At 39.1% G+C, this 18,958-nt stretch overlaps 1 protein-coding gene and 1 long non-coding RNA gene across 4 annotated transcripts in view; one reads left to right on the top strand and one right to left on the bottom strand.

Moving 5' to 3' along the window:
* The window catches only part of LOC308091429, a 6,967-nt gene extending 111 nt beyond the window's left edge, over window positions 1-6,856 (top strand). Inside the window, exons 1-4 of the long non-coding RNA XR_013933715.1 lie at window positions 1-87; window positions 4,563-4,634; window positions 6,198-6,329; window positions 6,801-6,856. The exon at window positions 1-87 is cut by the window's left edge and continues 111 nt beyond it. This is a non-coding gene — a long non-coding RNA (uncharacterized lncRNA). The remainder of the gene's footprint in view (window positions 88-4,562; window positions 4,635-6,197; window positions 6,330-6,800) is intronic.
* A 3,188-nt stretch (window positions 6,857-10,044) lies between these two features.
* LOC308091819 (uncharacterized protein) lies at window positions 10,045-16,573 on the bottom strand. Of its 3 annotated transcripts, none has more exons than XM_080437549.1 (5): window positions 16,433-16,573; window positions 14,412-14,533; window positions 13,761-13,785; window positions 13,356-13,442; window positions 10,045-11,525 (listed from the first exon to the last, which is right to left on the bottom strand). In XM_080437549.1, exons 2-5 carry the CDS (start codon window positions 14,530-14,532, stop codon window positions 11,408-11,410), a joined length of 351 nt encoding a protein of 116 aa, XP_080293675.1. In that variant the 5' UTR covers window position 14,533; window positions 16,433-16,573; the 3' UTR covers window positions 10,045-11,407. The 3 variants fall into 3 exon arrangements, with proteins under 3 accessions (XP_080293675.1, XP_080293677.1, XP_080293676.1); XM_080437551.1 differs by having other exon boundaries at window positions 13,356-13,437; XM_080437550.1 differs by having other exon boundaries at window positions 14,412-14,540; window positions 16,434-16,573.
* Between the last annotated feature and the right edge of the window lie 2,385 nt (window positions 16,574-18,958).

The raw sequence follows: 18,958 nt of genomic DNA, 5'->3' as shown, positions 1-18,958 counted from the left end.
GTACCAATGAAGACGAGATCCAGAGCATCCAGACCAGACCCAGTACCAGTGAAGACCAGGTGGAGAACTTGAAGACAGAAAGTGAAGGTAATTAGACCAGAATGATGCCCAGTCAATGCATGTATGAGAGGACAGTGTTGAAAATGTCTTACTTTACTTATAATTCATTCAGTTGAGCTCAGAGATCCCATTGTTGTCATCATGTAATTTACTGTATGTTTGATATAATTCACATTTAGGAGCATTTGTATTGAATATGAACTTAGTATTATTGACTGAATATAAATGTTGTATTGGTTTAATATTCACGTTGAGTTGATTTAATATGAATGTTGTATTGATTTAATAATAATAATAATAATAATAATAATAAACTTTATTTGTATAGCACCTTTCATGACATGAAATGCAGCTCAAAGTGCTTTACAGAGCAAGGATACAATTACAGTTAGAACCAATTTAACAATAAAGCAAACAAAAATAAAATAAAATAAAATAAAAGCAAAGGCAAAAGCAAAGGCATAAAACAACATTAAAATAGGGAATACAGTGAGGAATTAAAAATCAACCAAAGAATCAGCTAAAAGCAAGAGTGAAGTAATAGGTCTTGAGCTGTGCTTTAAAGCTATCGACAGAGGCTGCCTGTCTTAGGTGTAATGGGAGTTTATTCCACACTGTCGGTCCGTAAAAGCAGAATGCTGCTTCACCGTATTTTTTATATGTCATTGTAGGCACCTCGAGCAGGTCAGCACTTGAAGACCTGAGGGCCCGGTTTGGAACATATCTCTCTAGGCAGTCAGAGAGGTAGGTAGGTGCCAGACCATTTAGAGCTTTATAAACTATTAAAAGAATTTTAAAATCAATCCTAAAAACAACCGGGAGCCAGTGTAGTGAAGCAAGAACTGGAGTGATTATGTTCTCTCATCCTGGTTTTAGTTAAAATTCTGGCTGCCGCATTTTGAACAAGTTGTAATCTGTCAGTTGTTTTCTTTGGCAGGCCAGAGTAGAGTGCGTTGCAGTAATCAAGCCGAGAGAAAACAAAAGCGTGGATCAGCGTCTTTGCATCGTCTAACGACAGATAGTCTCTAATTCGAGCAATATTTCTAAGATGAAAGAAAGCAATCTTGGTGACATGATTAATGTGTGTATTGAAATTCAATTCAGAATCGATAATCACCCCCAGGTTCTTTACTGTGGTGTTACTTTCTACAGCCAGGTTACCAAGTCTACTTGTTATTGATTCTCTCTGCTCACTGGAGCCAATTATGAGAACTTCTGTTTTATCCTCATTTAGCTTAAGAAAGTTCTCACTCATCCAGCATTTTATACTGGACAGACAGGTCAACAATGGGTCTAGAGCGCAGGGGTCGTCTGGAGCTACTGAAAGATACAGCTGGGTATCATCAGCATAGAAATGGAAGTTCACTCCGTGATCGGCGATGAGTTCTCCCAGCGGTAGTATATACAGGGAGAACAATAAGGGACCCAGAATTGAGCCCTGTGGAATACCAGAACAGATGTTGTGTTTGTCTGAGTCAAAGTTAGCTAGACTGACAAAATAGCTTCTGCCTGTTAGGTAAGAGTGAAACCAAGACAAGGCTGTGCCTGACAAACCAATCCAGTACTCCAAACGTTGTAGTAGAATTGTGTGATCAATCGTATCAAAAGCAGCGGTTAAGTCAAGAAGTAGGAGAACAGATACATTTTTGTCGTCAGCGGACACCCTTAGATCATTAATTACTTTTACAAGTGCTGTTTCTGTACTATGACCTTTCCTGAAGCCAGATTGGAATTTGTTATGAACCTTATTGTTCTGTAGGAACACATCCAGTTGATGAAAGATAGTTTTTTCTAAGACCTTGCCCAAAAATGGCAGATTTGAGATTGGTCTATAATTACCCAGCACCAATGGATCAAGGTTGTGTTTCTTGAGTAGCGGCCTGACTACAGCCGTTTTCAGTGAGTCTGGAAAGACGCCTGAAAGTAGAGAGCTGTTTACAATTCTTAGGATATCTCCAATAACACTGTCTAAAACCTCTTTGAGAAACGGGGTGGGTACTACATCCAGTGAGCAAGATGATGATGTCATCTGTGATATAGTTTTACGGAGTTCCTCTTCATTAATTGCGCAGAATGATATTAGGCTTCCTCTGGAGGGATCTACATTTTTGCACCATGCACCATTTGCCGCATTTGCAGTGCTAGCAGCAGCATTCATAATACCAGCTCGAATGCTAAAAATTTTGTTTTCAAAAAAGGATGCAAACTCATCACACTTAGCTTTAGAAGCAGGGAGCGACTCCTTGTAAGCCTGGGGGGGGTTTAAGAGATGTTCAATGGTAGAGAATAAGACTCTGGCATTTTGCTTGTTGTCATTGATAATGCGTGAAAAATATGCCTGCCTTGCCAAGCGCAGTGCTTTGTTATAGGCCACTGTTGACTTCTTAAAGATCTCTAGGTGGACAGTGAGTTTGTTTTTTCTCCAAATTCGCTCAGCTTTACGACATTCTTTCTTGAGTGAGCGCATGTGCGCGTCGATCCAGGGTGTTACTCTAGAGTTAAGTTTCTTTTTAGTTTTCATAGGAGCCACTATGTCGAGAGCTGACTCTAATTTGAGATTAAAATGTTGAACCATATCATTCACTGAGGGAGCATCAAGTAGGGGGGGCACCTGCACACACGCCAGATGACGAGGAAACTCGTTTGCTGCAGATGAGCTAAAAAAACGTTTTTTTATAGTATATTCTGTATTGTTTTTCCCTAGATCAGAGACAGTCATATTAAAACACAATAAATAGTGGTCTGTTAGTTCGGGCTTATCAATAATACTGTCAACAGTGATATTCAAACCTTTAGTGATCACCAAGTCCAGGGTATGGCCATGTTTATGTGTTGGCCCAACAACATGTTGAATAAAGTCAAAGTTGTGCAGTAACTGTAGGAAACCCATAGCCACAACATCCGAAACAATGTCAACATGTAGATTAGCATCTCCAGTAATCAGAGTTCTGTCAGCGGTGGGGGATGGTGTGGTAGCGTCTACGCAAAGCCATTCATGTTTTTCAGCAGCGGTAGCAGATAACAGAGCACTATCTGTTGTTATGGAATCTTGTGCTCTGGCCTTGGGAGAGCTTGGTGAAGACATAGGAACATTATAGAAAAGGTTAGACATAAACAATTTTGCTCCCAGCTTGTTCAATTTAAGCCCATCCGAGGAAAATGAAATTGAAATTGTCAATAAAATGTACAGATTTGTTGGTGCACGTAGTTGAAAGCCATTTGCTCAGTGCAGACAGTCTACTGAAACGTTCATCGCCGCCTCTTGTAGGTGGTATTGGGCCGCTGATGCACACCTTCACATAAGTGAGCTGATTTTGCTGAATAAGGCAGTGAAATTCCGTTTTAGGATTTCTGACTGTTTGTCCTCTGTATCACATGTGCCAACGTGCAAAATCAGGGTTTTCACCGTTGGGTGTTCAGCGACAAGATTCAGAATTCTGTCATTCATGTCAGAGACTTTGTCTTTGGGGAAGCATAACACTTTTGCCTTTCTTCTTATCATGCTTTTAACATCTTTAATAGCGGCATCCCCTATGATCAGAAATTCAGGCTCATCATATAGCCTTTTTCCTTCTGAGTTACTCTTGGTTCTTACCCTGCTGGGTGAAGAGGATTTGTTTGGTCTGTCATCAGACGGGCATCTGGGGTCCTGAAGCAATGGGCTGAATCTATTTCCCAGCCGCACCGGACACTCAGCACTCGATGTTTTGGGAGATTTGTTTGTAGATCTCCCCTTGGCAGTTTTCCACAGTTGACGCTCAGCACTCGATGTTTTGGGAGATTTGTTTGTAGATCTCCCGTTGGCAGTTTTCCGCTGTTGAAGGGGGGTGGAAGACGCGGTACCCTGTGTCCGGGGGCATCGATGATGGTGACGCGCGGGTGGTAGCGCAGGCCAGCCGGTCAGATCTGTAATCACAGGGCTCCGAGTTCTGCCAGTTATTCGCCCCTTCAAAGCCTTTGGCTTTGCCCCGAGAGTGTTCCATGAGAAAGCTTTGTCATGGTCTTGTCCGTTGCTCTGAGACTGTGGAATTCCATAATGTTGATTCACTTCCACATTCACTCTTAAAAAGTTTAAGTCCGTTTCCAGCACTGCAATCCTTTGAAGCAATTTTTGATATTCCTCTGTTGAAACAGTCGGGTACATCCTGATGCTAATTAGCTTTGGCTATATGCCACGTACCCAGTCACTGGAGGTCGACAAATAGATCGAAAAATAGTATATTGAAATATGGCAAAAGCTTCTATCTATAGAAGAAATAGAGTCCCATGTGTTTATAAATATCCAGGATCCATTCGTGGTTTCTCAGGGGAAAAAAATAAAAATAAAACATGGATATCAGCTGAGGAATGTAAGCATAGGGCAGAGCGAGCAGCAAAAGCGTCCTCACTGTACGAGAGCAGAAGCAGAAAAAATAGTCATGTTGTTTTGATTTCATATTCATGTTGTATTGATTTAATATTCATGTTGTATTGATTTAATATTCATGTTGTATTGATTTCAGCTCATGATGCTCAGCTGTCCGCTGTAGAAACGAGGCTGAATGTCACTGAGGTCAAAGTGCAGGAACTCTCCAGTAAGTATGTTTATCAAATATAAAAGTTGTATAATTATGTCCCACCTGGTTATGTAATACCTGTTGTGCCCGTCTGTCAGCCTGTCTGTGTCCCTTTTATACCCATATATGGAGATCCCTGATGTCATCAGCATATGTCCATACTGTATATGGGTATGCCCATATCAATGGTGGAAAAGTATACTCAAATGTTTTACTTATGTAAAAGTAGCAATACTGCAATGTAGAAGTACTCTGTTACAAGTAAAAGTCCGGAAATCAAAATTGACTTCACTAAAAGTACAAAACTATTGGTATCAAAATGTACTTAAAGTACCAAAAGTAAAATAACTAAAATGTTTGAAAAAAGCAAAGCTTGTGAGCTTGTAGATATGCTATTTTCAAATAGCCTAGGTATAAAATAGGGCTAAAGTGGTTAATGTATGTTTTATGATGTAATAATGTCTACAAAGTAAGTAGTAACTAAAGTTTTCAAAAAATTGTAGTGGAGTAAAAGTACAATATTTGCCTCTGAGATGTAGTGGAGTAGAAGTAATAGTATAGACAATTGGAAATACTCCAGTAAGGTCAAAGTACCTCACAATTAGTGAGTAGTTCTACAGCAATGGACAACCGGTTCTCCATTATATGCCTATGAATGAATGAATAAAATTATGTTTATTTCGAACATAAAAAGTAAAAACCACAGCAAAACTCCACAAATAGTGAACCTGTATATACTGGACCGCTATTCATAATAGTGAAAATTGCAGATCTACAAAGAGCTTGTACAGTAGATCTGCTATTTTCACAAAAAATGTTCTGACACTCTTGTATGATGAAGTAAGGCATTAATTAACAAAAAATATGTAAAAAGTCATAATAAATAATTTGATTATTAATAGTAGAATAAATGCTTTTATCGTTGCTGTCAGGTGGAAACCTTGTATGTCCAAAATCATTCCTTTTTTATTATCATTTAAAAAACATTTTAAAATAGTGAAAATAGCAGATCTACAAGCTCATTTCTAACGTGTTGTGAGCTTGTAGATCTGCTATTTTAACTATCTTTGCAACACTGTTGTATGATGAAGTAGGGCGTTAATTTACAAAAAAATATGGAGGTATGAGGTTTCTGCCCGACAACAACTTTATAATTGATTGATTGAATATTTTATTAGGCAAAAATGTAAAACAGCACAACTACAGTTAAAACGCTTTGTCTAAAAGGTCCGTCCTTGCGGTCTTGTTTCCATTGAGGTCCTTGTATTCAATTCATAAACACATAAAATAGCAACAAACAGTTCAAAGTCATCACAAAAAGTGAGAGTCAAAGCAGGGGGGGGTCGTCTGTCTAAAGGAGAAATGGTACTATCTCCCCCTTTTGGCCTCCTGAAAGGTGAATTCACAGGGCTGTTTTAAATGAGCCCGGCAAACTGCATTTTTTGAGGGATGGGGTTACACTATTCCACACCTGGGTGGCAGTGCTGTAGATCATAATCATATACATAATTAGATAATTAACAGTATAATGTATGCTTCTATAACAATATAAATAATGTGATAATGCTCCTGTGTTGACAGACCAACCAAAGGTGGCCTTCTCTGTTGGGTTGAGTGATGATGGTGGATATGTTGGACCATTTGGTGCTCAAACCACTCTGGTTTATAAGAGAGTCATCACTAACATCGGCAACGCCTACGATACATCTACAGGTAGGTGGTGATTATGTTAATTATGTTCATGAGTTTTACATTAAGTGATTAAGTTCATTATGTTAATGAGCTTTACACAATCAATTATCTCTCACCAACTAATGACACAACTTACATCTCTATGAAAACATCAGTAACAGCATGTGAAGGGTTAACTCTGCTGCGTCATTACAGGCTGAAATGTTCAAACACTCTTCTAAAATATATGTGAGCTTGTAGATCGGCTATTTTAGAAAAGTTTTTGAAAATCTTTCCTTTAAAAAAAATGTGTTTACGTTTTTAACAGTGTTTAAAAGCGTCAACATGACCTGTGTTTCTGTGTGTCTGTGTGTGTGTGTGTGTGTGTGTGTGTGTGTGTGTGTGTGTGTGTGTGTGTGTGTGTGTGTGTGTGTGTGTGTGTGTGTGTGTGTGTGTGTGTCGTGTGCCATGTGTGTGCACGTACGTGTGCGTGTGTGTGTGTGTGTTTTCAAGGTTATTTTCTATCTCCATTGAAAGGAGTTTATTACTTCAGATTCACTGCAGCTACCCAGCTGGGACCATCACAGCGTGATGTGAGGATCTACATGTATAAAAATGATAAACTACTAATTTTTAACGCTGGACAAAATAATCATAATTGGTATGAATACATATCTAATGGAGTGATAGTAGAGATGGAGCAGGGAGACACAGTAGACATGAGGTTACCTGGTGGTTCCTTCAGGCTCCATGATAGCTCATACAATCACAACACATTCAGTGGTTTTCTGCTCTATTCTATGTAACACTACTGACACGGCTGGAAACTCACTGAGTACATTTACTCAAATACTCTACTTAAGTACAATTTAGAGATACTTTTATTTAATAATCATCATCATCATCATCATCATCATCATCATCATCATTGTTGTCATCATCATCATCATCATCATCATCATCATCATCATCATCATTTTAACCACCATTTGTACTTACTATTCAGAAATAGCTGATCTACAAGCTCACAGTGATGTATTGTGAGCTTGTAGATCTGCTATTTACAAATAAACAAAGAATGATGTGGAATAATTTTAATATAAAATCACAATCTTTTCTTATGGGGGTCTCTGGCTCTAAATCCTTTCAGATGGCGGTCTGCAGCCAAATACATATTAATTTGACAATCTCAGAGGCAACTATTTTTACTCCATTACAATTATCCAACTGCTTTAGTTATGAGTTACTTTTGTAGATTTACAGTATTAATACAAAACATACTTCAACCGTTTAAGCACAATTGTATACTTTGTTTCTACCAAAATAGCAGATCTACAAGCTCACAATGTGTTTCAATGCATCATGGTATGATCTTGTAGATCTGCTATTTTCGAAAGATTTTGACAAAAGAAAAAAGTGAAATAGACCATTCTGCAAAATGATTACTGTAAGTATTTTTTTATGACAATACTTTTGTACTTTTGCAGAGTATTTCTACATTGTGGTTACACTTGTAAGTCATTGTGGATAAGATTGTAAATGTCAAAATTTTAACTTGTACTTGTAAATGGTATTTGGACTTTTACTCCAGTAAAAATGTGAGTACTTCTTCCACCACTGGCCCTGGTAGCATTACATTATAGAGCTTCCATAATGCTCATATTCATGTTGTCAATAAAGACACATTCTAAAGCACTGTTGTGTCTATTGTATGTTTTAATGATCATTTTAACCAGTTTATCATATTTTGATTGTATTATATTTATATTTCATTTTTAATCTGTATATCGTTGCTGTCATGTAGACACCTTGTATCTCCTTATTTATTCTTTATAAGTGTTATATTTTATCTCCACTATTAATGCCCCTACGCTAAAAAGTAGCTAAAATAGCTGATCTACAAGCTCACAACGTGGCCATCCTGCAGATCTGTGCGTGTGCAGAGATAATCTCACAAACCCCTGGACCGATCAGTGTTAAACATCATGTGAACACTGCCAGTAGAACAATAAAGACAGTTGATGATGATGCTACTAAATTTCATGTAACCTGTATATTATACGTGTTATGACCCTATAGGGTCATATGTATGTACTTGTTATGACCCTATACACGAATCCACAGACGCGCTGCCTGTAGGCGGCCATTGCTGCGGTGTCAACGCTCCGCGGACGCGACACCGCAGCAATGGCCGCCTACAGGCAGCTACAGGCAGCGCGTCTGTGGATTTGTGTATAGGGTCTTATGTGTATACTTGTTATGACCCTATTCACCTGTTTCCTAGGCTTTTCACTTCCTGTGTGTGTTCCACTTCCTGTCGATTTGATCCAATGAAATCCAATGAAACTGGTCAGATGACTAATGATATCCAATGAAATCCGACAGGAAGTGGAAAACACACAGCCTAGGAAACAGGTGAATACTATAGGGTCATTTGTGTATTGTCCTGTGTGGTGTTGCCCTGTGAATGTCTTGTGTGTGTGATTGAGTAGAGATGAGTGGCTGATTGACTAGCAGCTGGTGTGAGTGGTGACTGGATGTGAGTGGTTGACTATTAGGTGGAGCCAGGCTGGTGATTGGCTCCTGTGTTGGTGGACTCCATTATAAAGATGCCTGGCTCCAGTACAAAAGATGTCTTCCTCCTAACCACCAGTCCTCTGATTTTTCGCTGTTTTCACCCATTTGAACCTGAAGCCTTGTGGCTGTTTCTGTAGCGTGAGGCAGCCTGATGTACAAATCCCCTGGATAATGATGCTAGTATGACGCAGGGGCTTACCCCCCCAATACAGCCCTTGATGAGTGCCATGCAGGGAGGCATTGGGTCCCATTTTTAGGCTTGAGTCCTTGGTACAGTAGTGTATGTGACCCGGCTGGGGATCGAACCCTGACCTCCCAGTTTTGGGGCGGACACTGTAACCGCAAGGCCACTGAGCTGATTTAGTCCTGAGGCAGATTCTAAAAAGCTAAAGCTAAAAGATAATTATGTTACTTTTATATATTAGATCTCTGTCGGGTGGAAACCTCATATGTCCAAAACTGTTACTTTTCAGGATTCAAATTCAAAGATAGCATAAGTAGCAGATCTACAAGCTCAAAACGCGTCGCTTCGCACCACGTTTCCAGCTTCCAGATCTGCTACTTTTGATGGTTTTGTGTGACGCTGTAGTATGATCAAGTAGGGCAATCATTTACGGAAAAAAAAACACAAAAGGCTAAAACATGACGACAAGAGTTTTCTGCCCGACAGCAACGATATAATTAACAACTAAAATGACACACAATGCTTTCCCGGATTTAAAGGTATGACAACGTCCAGGCTGTCCAGGTCTAAATGGGTTAGATTTGCCGGTGTTAACATGGGTTAGTTTACTGCCTTGTAAGGCTGGGTGGTCTCTCTTTTGTTTAGTTATGGTTGGTCATGTGTTTATGTTCAGACAGAGGCCACCCTGAGGTCATTTACCATGTTTTGTGTCATGTCTTTTGGATTTTAAACTGGTGTTGGCTGGCTGTGTTTGGGGATCAGGGAAGGAGGGAGATATTTTTGTGTTGTGTGAACCCTAGTGGCCAGATCGTAACCTGGTGACCCCTAGGCCGGGTCGTAACCTGGTGACCCCTAGGCCGGGTCGTAACCTGGTAACCCCTAGGCCGGGTCGTAACCTGGTGACCCCTAGGCCGGGTCGTAACATACTGTATCCGTTGATCTTCTTCACAGCAATGAAATATAATTATCCACTTAGAAAGAGACACACCAGAACTGTTTTGACTTTTCACAATGCATATTTATCCACCAGGTCAGAACAAAGTATCAAGCTAAGAGACATAAGTGCATACACTCCAATAGAAGCATTAATTAACCACACAGACCGTAGCCTCCCTATTTGTCATAATAAACGAACATTCTTCAAAAATTGCAGATTTGCAAGATCACAAGATGTCACATTGCAACGCATTATGAGCTTGTAGATCTGCTACGTGGGGGGGGAAAGGAGTGAGGGACCCGATCAACAAAGTATAAGTGGTTAATGTGAGAGTCAACTAACACTACTTAGTATTATTAAACATTTAAACCCTATGTTTAGTTAAAGGGTAAGACCACTTTGATAGAGGTTTGGGTTGTGTAGTTACCTTGCCATGATGTAACTCCAAAAGTGGGCAGGAAATCAAAAATAATTGCTCCAGTGATTAGAAATTGGTAATTCAAAATATTCTCCTCATTGACTTACATTTTATGGTGAAACAGCAAGTCACTCTTTTAGCACATAAACGAACCCAATCCTCATTTTTCTTTTTTTTTATTAGGAAGTAACCCCGGACTGGATCCGTAGATCCGGATCTGGATCTTCAAATAGTAAAATCAACAGGAAGATAACATTTATATATACAAGGCAACAAAAAAAACAGTACTGGGTTTTGTGATCTTCTATAATTGTCTGAATCAACTTTGTTTGTGTTCGTTTACAAGAGTGACTTTGAGAGCTGTTTCACCCTACAATAGAAGTCAAAGAGGATCATATTGAATGATCAATTTATAATCAATGCAGCAATTATTTTTGATTTCTTGTCGACCTTTGGAGTTACATCATGGCAAGGTACAGTAACTACACAACCCAAACCACTACCAAAGTGTTCTTGCCCTTTAACCGGATTCCCAAGGGCCCCGTTCTAGGCCCCTCCTGATTTTTCTCCAAACTACATATCTTTGCTGATAATTGCAGATCTACTGTACAAGCTGTTTTAGATGTATGTAGATGTTAGCGGAAGAGCTGAAAATGTCTCGTCTTTGCAGTCGTGTACATTTTCCTGTAAATCAAATTAATCGAAGCAGATAGCTTTGCTGCTTAATAGAAATGAAAATTCTAAAATGTTTAAATATATTTTTACAGATTTTTTTGAGAAGGGAAACGACCAACATGACAACTTTAGCGTAGTTACAGACTGTAGCATTCATAGATTGTGGAATAGTTGACTAGAGACACTAAGCCCAGAATAGGGACCATGTGTGTCCATGTGGTTAACTTTGTCACAGGGCCAAGCAGGAAGCAGGAAGTGAGAGGAGGTTTGACAGGAACTGGATAATGCTCCTTCCTGTTGCTGTAGCCTCGTTGAAATAGAGCCATCAATCACTTTCCAAATCTCCTTCTGCGACTCCCGCCAGACTTGCCACGCCTGCCAGACTTGCTACGCCTGCGAGACTTGCCACGCCCGCCAGACTTGCCACTCCCGCCAGACCTGCCACGCCTTCAAATAGAGAATATTATTTAACTTTAGACCAATACTTCTCAAACCTTTTCATGTCAATCACCCCCAAATTAACATGTATTTGGCTGTGGACCCCAATCTGAAAATATTCTGTGCCAGATACAGAACCTGCATACTACTGTAGGTTTGTGTTGGTAAAATGCATATATATATATATATATATATATATATATATATATATATATATATATATATATATATATATATATATATGTCGGGTGGAAACCTCATGTCCAAAACTGAATTGCCTTTTTGCACGCTAATGTGGCGCATTGTGAGCTTGTAAATCGTCTATTTTCAAGTAGCCTGTACTGTAGGGTGAAAGTTATGTTCATGCTATAACACATTTAGCTGTAGCTTTGCTGCTTAATAGAAATAAACATTCTAAAATGTATTTTAAAGATATTTTAAAAGATATTTTTAAGAAGGGAAATGACAAACATGACCCCCTGGAACCCCCTCAAGGACCCCTGGGGGTCCCGGGACCCCATTTTGAGAGCCACTGCATGGTTTAGAGTGTTGTGTGTCAAAAACAATAGATCTACAAGCAAGGACGTGCTGTGATGTGTCTGTCAGTGTTCTGTGTGTGTGCCATTACTGCCTAATAGTCAGGTAGTATTATCAGAATAATGTCATATCTGGGAATAAATTCCTTACCAAGAAATTTCTTCACCAATGTGTTTGTAAAGGTGTCTAGTAACACATCTCACAAAGACTGAAATGCAGTTTCCCTAGGGGAATTTTTGACAGCTGCTGAAAGTTGGGGTACCCACCATAACCCTATGTGTGGAAAACCAAAACCACTCCTTGGGCTAAAAACGGCCATAGCCAACTTTTTCCAGGTAATTTTTTTGTGTAAAAAGCCCATTGAGATTGGGCCATTTTTAGCCCAAAGAGTGGTTTTGGTGCAAAACAAATGCTTGCAATGGATTCAGAATCCTAAAAACACCCTATTTTGACCCCTCACATGCTACTTAGAACAGAATTAAAATTAGATTTTTTTCCCCACATAGGGTTATGGTGGGTACCCCAACTTTCAGCAGCTGTCAAAAATTCCCCTAGGGAAACTGCATTTCAGTCTTTGTGAGATGTGTTACTAGACACCTTTACAAACACAGTGGTGAAGAAATTTCTTGGTAAGGAATTTATTCCCAGATTTTTGAAATATCCCCTGACTATAACCATTGTCTGTTGCAGTGCTGGTTTGGAGGGTGGAGTCAGAGACAATCAGGGGAAAGGGAGGCACCTGGCCATTGTCTCCTCAAACACTACAAGAGACCTGTTCTGTTTATAACTGTCTCTTCATTCCTCCTCGGGCTGCAGGAGCCATAGACAGATAAAGGTAGACAGCTAGACGCCTCCTCCGACTCTGGGGCGTCTGTATCTGCGGGCGCCATTTTTGGGAAGGCAAACTGCCTATCGAAGTGACTACTGGCCAATCACAGCGCGTCTTTTCCGGGACTTGGCAGAATCTAGTTGTATAAAAATATAACGGGATATCTTTATACAACTAGATTCTGACAAGTCCTGGAAAAGACGCGCTGTGATTGGCCAGTTGTCACTTTGAGTGGCAGCGCGCCCTTCCGAATATGGCGGCCGTGGATACAGGTTGCTCCAATGAACTGCAGCGACCAATGAGGTATCTAGCTTTCTATGTCTATGGCAGGAGCGGCCACAGAAGAGCACCTTTGTTAATTTGTCTTTGTTTGATCTCAGTTACAGTGGGCAGCATGTTTCCTTGCCTGTATGAGTCGTAAACTTCATTTATTGCTTCATCCTAAGATTTTAATCATTTGTTAATAAACTTACTTCTTTTTGGCATACCCTCCGTTTCGTTTCCTCTTTTTGGTTGTAGCCTTGGAGCGAGGCCATGAGGGAGGCGACAGTCGATCTACACTGCAATGACATCATCAAATATGTGACCTCTGTAAATATGTGAGTGTTAAAGCGACAGTACAGATATACCTGCATTGAGATATTCATTTACAAGTTATTTGATAGTTTAGTGTTTTATTATTAACAACTGATCAAGAAAGGTGTAATTGAAGGATAGAGAAAGAAAGTAATACATCCAAATATAATGTAAATTATATACATAAGGTTCATGGCTAAAAGTAGCAAAATAATGAAATAGCAGCAAATATAGAAATATGCTCCTTTTTGCATAGTTTCTCGTGCAGATGAGGCATTTAGCAGCAAATAAGAATGATTTACCTGTCACCGATGAGATTTCCTATGCCTGCAGACAAGAGATGAACATTATATTTGGGCATTATAATAATAATAATCATCATCATCATATTCATATTAGACCTTAAACAAAAAAAAAAACATATTTGGGGACCCACTTGCGGCCCGGACCGTGAGAATATTGCATCGGTAGCGACAGCGCTACCGACAGCGCCGCCGTGCCCCTAACACTAATATTTTAACCCATTTAGACCTGTGGCCAATTCTAAAAACGCCTTCTAAAACCTAACCTAAGTTTTCTGAACATTCAAATTCGTACTAAAAAAATAAATAAAACATTATTTTGCTTTATGTATAGCAACAACTAATGAGACACAGAGGTGGCTCCCGGATTGAAAGGTATGACAACGTATAGGTTACAACAGGTCTAAATGTAATGATAATATAACATTATTATTAAAATAGTTCATGTAAAAAGAAATAACCTTGAAAAATTTGTTTTCATTATTATACCAATAAATAGGAACTTAAAGTATACTATGGAACACAATCAATTGATTGATCAGTAAAATAAACATGCTCTAAAAATGCATGCAGCCCACACATTTGATCGCTTTTTTGGTGTAAGTCCGAGTGCAGAGTCACCTCAGGAACAGTATGTTTACCTATACCTACCCTCCGAGATGTCAGGAGCAGCCGTGCCCACGTTGCAGCCACCCTCCTCTGGCTGGAGTTCCTGAGCCTGCTGAGCCCCCAACAGCAGCAGCACCAGAAAGACTGAGCAAAAAAGCTTCATCCTGAAACCGAGAACCAACAACTTTAGGATGGACTCTGGTACTGTGTGTGTGTGTGTGTGTGTGTGTGTGTGTGTGTGTGTGTGTGTGTGTGTGTGTGTGTGTGTGCACGCGCACAGACGCATGGGTATATAAGTGCTGTATATACTGTAACTTCTTTGCCATCAAGCTACCCCCACAACCTTAAAGGGATAGTTCACTAAAAAAAATACTTTTTTTCTATCGAATAGTCAACCCCATGGAGACTTGAATTCATGTATATTATTTATTTTTGTCGCATTCCTAAGCCAATAATTTGACCAGCGGACCGGTAGGCAGCGGTTCCGCTGCCGGTCATTGAATTATTGGCTTAGGAATGCGACAAAAACAAAAAAGATATCCGTGAATTCAAGTCTCCATGGGGTTGACTAATCGATAGAAAAAGTTATTTGGGGTGTGAACTATCCCTATAACAAAAAAAGGGGTCTACAGCGTGTTAAATGTTACATTTTGGAATACACACATATAACTTCTATGAAAGTATCTAGAGACAGGAGGTGTGTACATCTTTGAAGCAAAGCATAACATTCCTCATCCTGAAACCAAAGACAACGATGGAGGCCTATTATATACCTTAACTCTCCTAATTATACTTTACACCCATAACTAAGGAAAGTGAAACAGGACTACCATTGTGTCATGCATGTCATGTTACTACCACGGTTATTATAGTTAAAGCAGCATTAACTTTCCTCTTTTACCACAGATTTGAACCCGTTTTCCTGTGTTGACACATTTTTTTTTTACCATTGAGCTAATAGAGCCTGCTTGCTCAGGGGATAAATTAAATCTTGACATTCAGGTCAAAATTCATGTCAGATCCTGTGTCTAGGTGAGACATGACCTTTGACACGATCTAAATGTCTCAATAGAAGAGCAGGGGGACAAAATACATCCACCCCAATTATATAAGTACTCTACCATACAGATTGTATAAGTTATATTGTATTAACATACAAAAAAAATTCTTGATCAGTTGTTCATAATAAAACACTAAACTATCACATTTTCAAAGAAATGTATCCCTATAAAACAAGCAAATCTGCTCAACTTTAAAATATTTATTTCTTAACTGAAATTTAAAACAAAAAGTAAAAATCAAATAAAAATAAACTAATAGAAAATGCAAAGCTATAACAACCTTGATTACAACCTCACATATTTGTTCAGCACAAATACAGTTCGACCCTGAGAGACATATTATTAGGTCAATAATGTCAAGTTTATTTGTCCCAAACTGTTCGCCTTCATGCTTAATCATAATAATAAAATGTGATGTTGCTCAAAATTATGTCAGTAACCTATTATATAAAGATAAGTCTGTCTGTCTGTCTGTCTGTCTGTCTGTCTGTCTCTCTGTGACAAAACGCACCAGTCTGCAAGGACATTTAGAGAGAGGAAGAGACAGTGAGGGCCTATTTCATCCACGCAATAATATTATTATTATTATTATTATTATTATTATTATTGCTATTATATTATATGTAAATAAATGTTGTTATTTACACAGAAATGGGAAAACAAGGCAAATAATGGTGCCTTTTGTTTAGTTTTTTAAGATTAAAGATACAAACAGCAAATGTGGCACTATGACAGAATCCTAATACAAAATAATGCATTGAGTAATGAAACAAATTACAGTTATTTCTCCCAGGTAATAATAAGTAAAATAGTGCTTTTAAAGTCAAAGTAATTATGTTTCTAAATACCACGCCTAAACTGTGCTTTTTAATTCTGTCATATAATCACATTCAGTCATTATGAAGACTGCTGTACAAACAGGCAGGCTGGACTAGGTACATTTTAAGTACAAAAATATATTCAAAAAATCATAACACAATCATGTCAACATGTATTTCTTACCTTTCCACAGATACAGTCTATCGGAAAATGATTTGAAAAGCTACCAAGGGTTGTGAAATCTATAGGAAGGTGAATATTGTGTATGAATGTTGAGAGAATAATGTGTGTTCATATGGACCAGACCAGTGTTTTATAGGTGGGTTATGTTCTGCATTGGACTTGTTTACTTATTGTGTGTGTTGTATTTCATAACAGTTAATACCGATCATATTTTGTAACACAGGATATGTGGACACACATGAGGCCTTATCTCAATGGACAGACAAACCACATGTTTTTGGCTCAGTTCCTCCTCTGACAATGCTTCCCCCTTCTCACACTCAACACTCAAATGCATGGGTCTTCCAAGGGGGGTCCGGGACCTCCTAGGGGGTCCTCAGAGCTACAACAGGGTGGCTGCCAAATCTTTGTGTGATAGGAACTTATAAGACACAACCACTGTAGCATCCGAACATTAGCCGAAAATAGCATATCTGCGACGTGTGGTGAGCTCGTAGATCAGCTATTTTGGTGTAGAGGGAATAAAAAGAGCTGATCAAGTACAAAGCCAACGGTCAAATTAAGTATTGAGGGTTTAAGTGGTTAAATGTATGAAAATACACATTAAAGCAGCACTATGTAACTTTTTTTTAAATGTTTATTTTTTTATTTTGTCCAATCTGTATGGCAGAGTATGTTAATACAATATAACTTATATAATTGGGGTGGTTGTATTTTGTCTCCCTGCTCTTCTATTGAGACATTTGGATCGTGTCAAAGGTCATGTCTCACCTAGACACAGGATCTGACATGAATTTTGACCTGATGGTCAAGATTCAATTTATCCCCTGAGCAAGCATTAGCTCAATGGTAAAAACACAAAGAAAAAAAAACTAGAAAAAGTGCTCCTCGGAGCACAGGTCTCCGCCAGGTCAGGTACGTTATTGTGGACTCCTGGTGGCGCTATAATAGGCCTCGTGAGTCTGAGTGGCCCTGTCTTTCCCTATAGGACTGACCGTGGGTAGCTACCTGGGATGTAAGTTGGGGCTTGATCAACCCTGGCTGGGTCACCTGGGCGAGGGTGTATGTTGTGAGACCCGAAACACCCTATGACCCCAGGCTACAACACTGATGATACATCCCAGGTGCATCCATGTGATGTATTCTGAGTAGGCCAAAGTGAAAAGGGTGCCATTTCTTCTTAGGTCTTTCACGGCAATCGGACACTGCATTCATGATTTGAGGCATTTTGTTCCAAAAATGAGTTTTGCTAAATTAGACCTGCTGGTGGCGCTATAACAGGCCAATGTGAAAAGCCTAGTGGGACTGTGTGTTTGAAATTTCACGGAAATCGCAAGCTGAGTTCATCATTTGAGGCATTTTGTTCAAAACGGACCAATCCTGCAAACTTTGGAAGCCAACCTTAGCCAACCAGGATGGAATATGGAAAATCTGACAGATCCCTGTTGATCACCTGACTATAGAGATACTGTGTACTGATTTGCATGATGTTTGGATAAAATCTGTAGGAGTAATATTAAAAAAATAGTTTTGCACAAATCGGCCTCCTGGTGGCGCTATAACTGGCCCATGTAAAAAGAAATGGGGCAGAGAGTAGCTGCTCACAGACAGATGGACACACGGACGGACACACGGACACACTGACGGACGGACAGGGGGTAAAACATACTCTCTCGCCATGCCTTTCGGAGACAATCAGCACTTGCACAGGATATTAACAGAAAAGAAATGCCCACACTGAGTACAAAGAAAACAGTGTATAGTGCTTCAAAGACACTGTAGCTGATTGCACCATTTCTCCTCTACAACCTTCTTGTCAATATATATTTTAGACGAGATAGTAATACTATGTATTGGAAAATCTATCAATTTAGTTTTATTTGATGGCCTTCCTGCCCTGGCATTTGGCCTTTGTGCCCTCAAACAATGTACAACACCAAAGGTCAAGTGGCCTTTACCCTAAAATGATGAAATCCGAGGCCTGCTCATAGTGTCACACAAAAAATACTATAGCTAAAATACATTTAAGTGAAAGTGGTTAAGTGTGTCTTACATAAGCAAGCACAAAAGCATTTACATTCAAAGGGAGCCCTGCAAGTCACTTTTATTTTGGAATTGACTGGGATTTCCATTGGTCCTGCACCTACCCTCCAGTGAATCAGTGGTGGAAAAGGTACTCAAATGTTTTACTTAAGTAAAAGTATCAATACTGCAATGTAGAAATACTCTGTTACAAGTAAAAGGCCTCTGTTCAAAATGTTACTTGAGTAAAAGTACAAAAGTATTGGCATCAAAATATACTTAAGTAAAGGTACTTAAATGTTTGAAAATAGCATACCAAAGAAGCATACCAGGTAAACATCAAACCTACTGTATAGCATCTTTCTAACCAATATGATATCTAAATAGCAATGTGTACATGTGTGGTCAAGACACAAAATAACAAAAACATGTGAACAAGTCATTCAAAAGTATCTGCATGGTATAATCTCTATCAAAACACAATGACGATTGTTCAAAGTGAAC

The sequence above is a fragment of the Gymnoscopelus braueri genome (genome assembly GCF_963280865.1).
Source record: "Gymnoscopelus braueri genome assembly, chromosome: 9".
Lineage (NCBI taxonomy): Eukaryota > Metazoa > Chordata > Actinopteri > Myctophiformes > Myctophidae > Gymnoscopelus > Gymnoscopelus braueri.
Note: the sequence above shows the minus strand (reverse complement) of the source record. Positions and strands in the feature narration are given on the sequence as shown.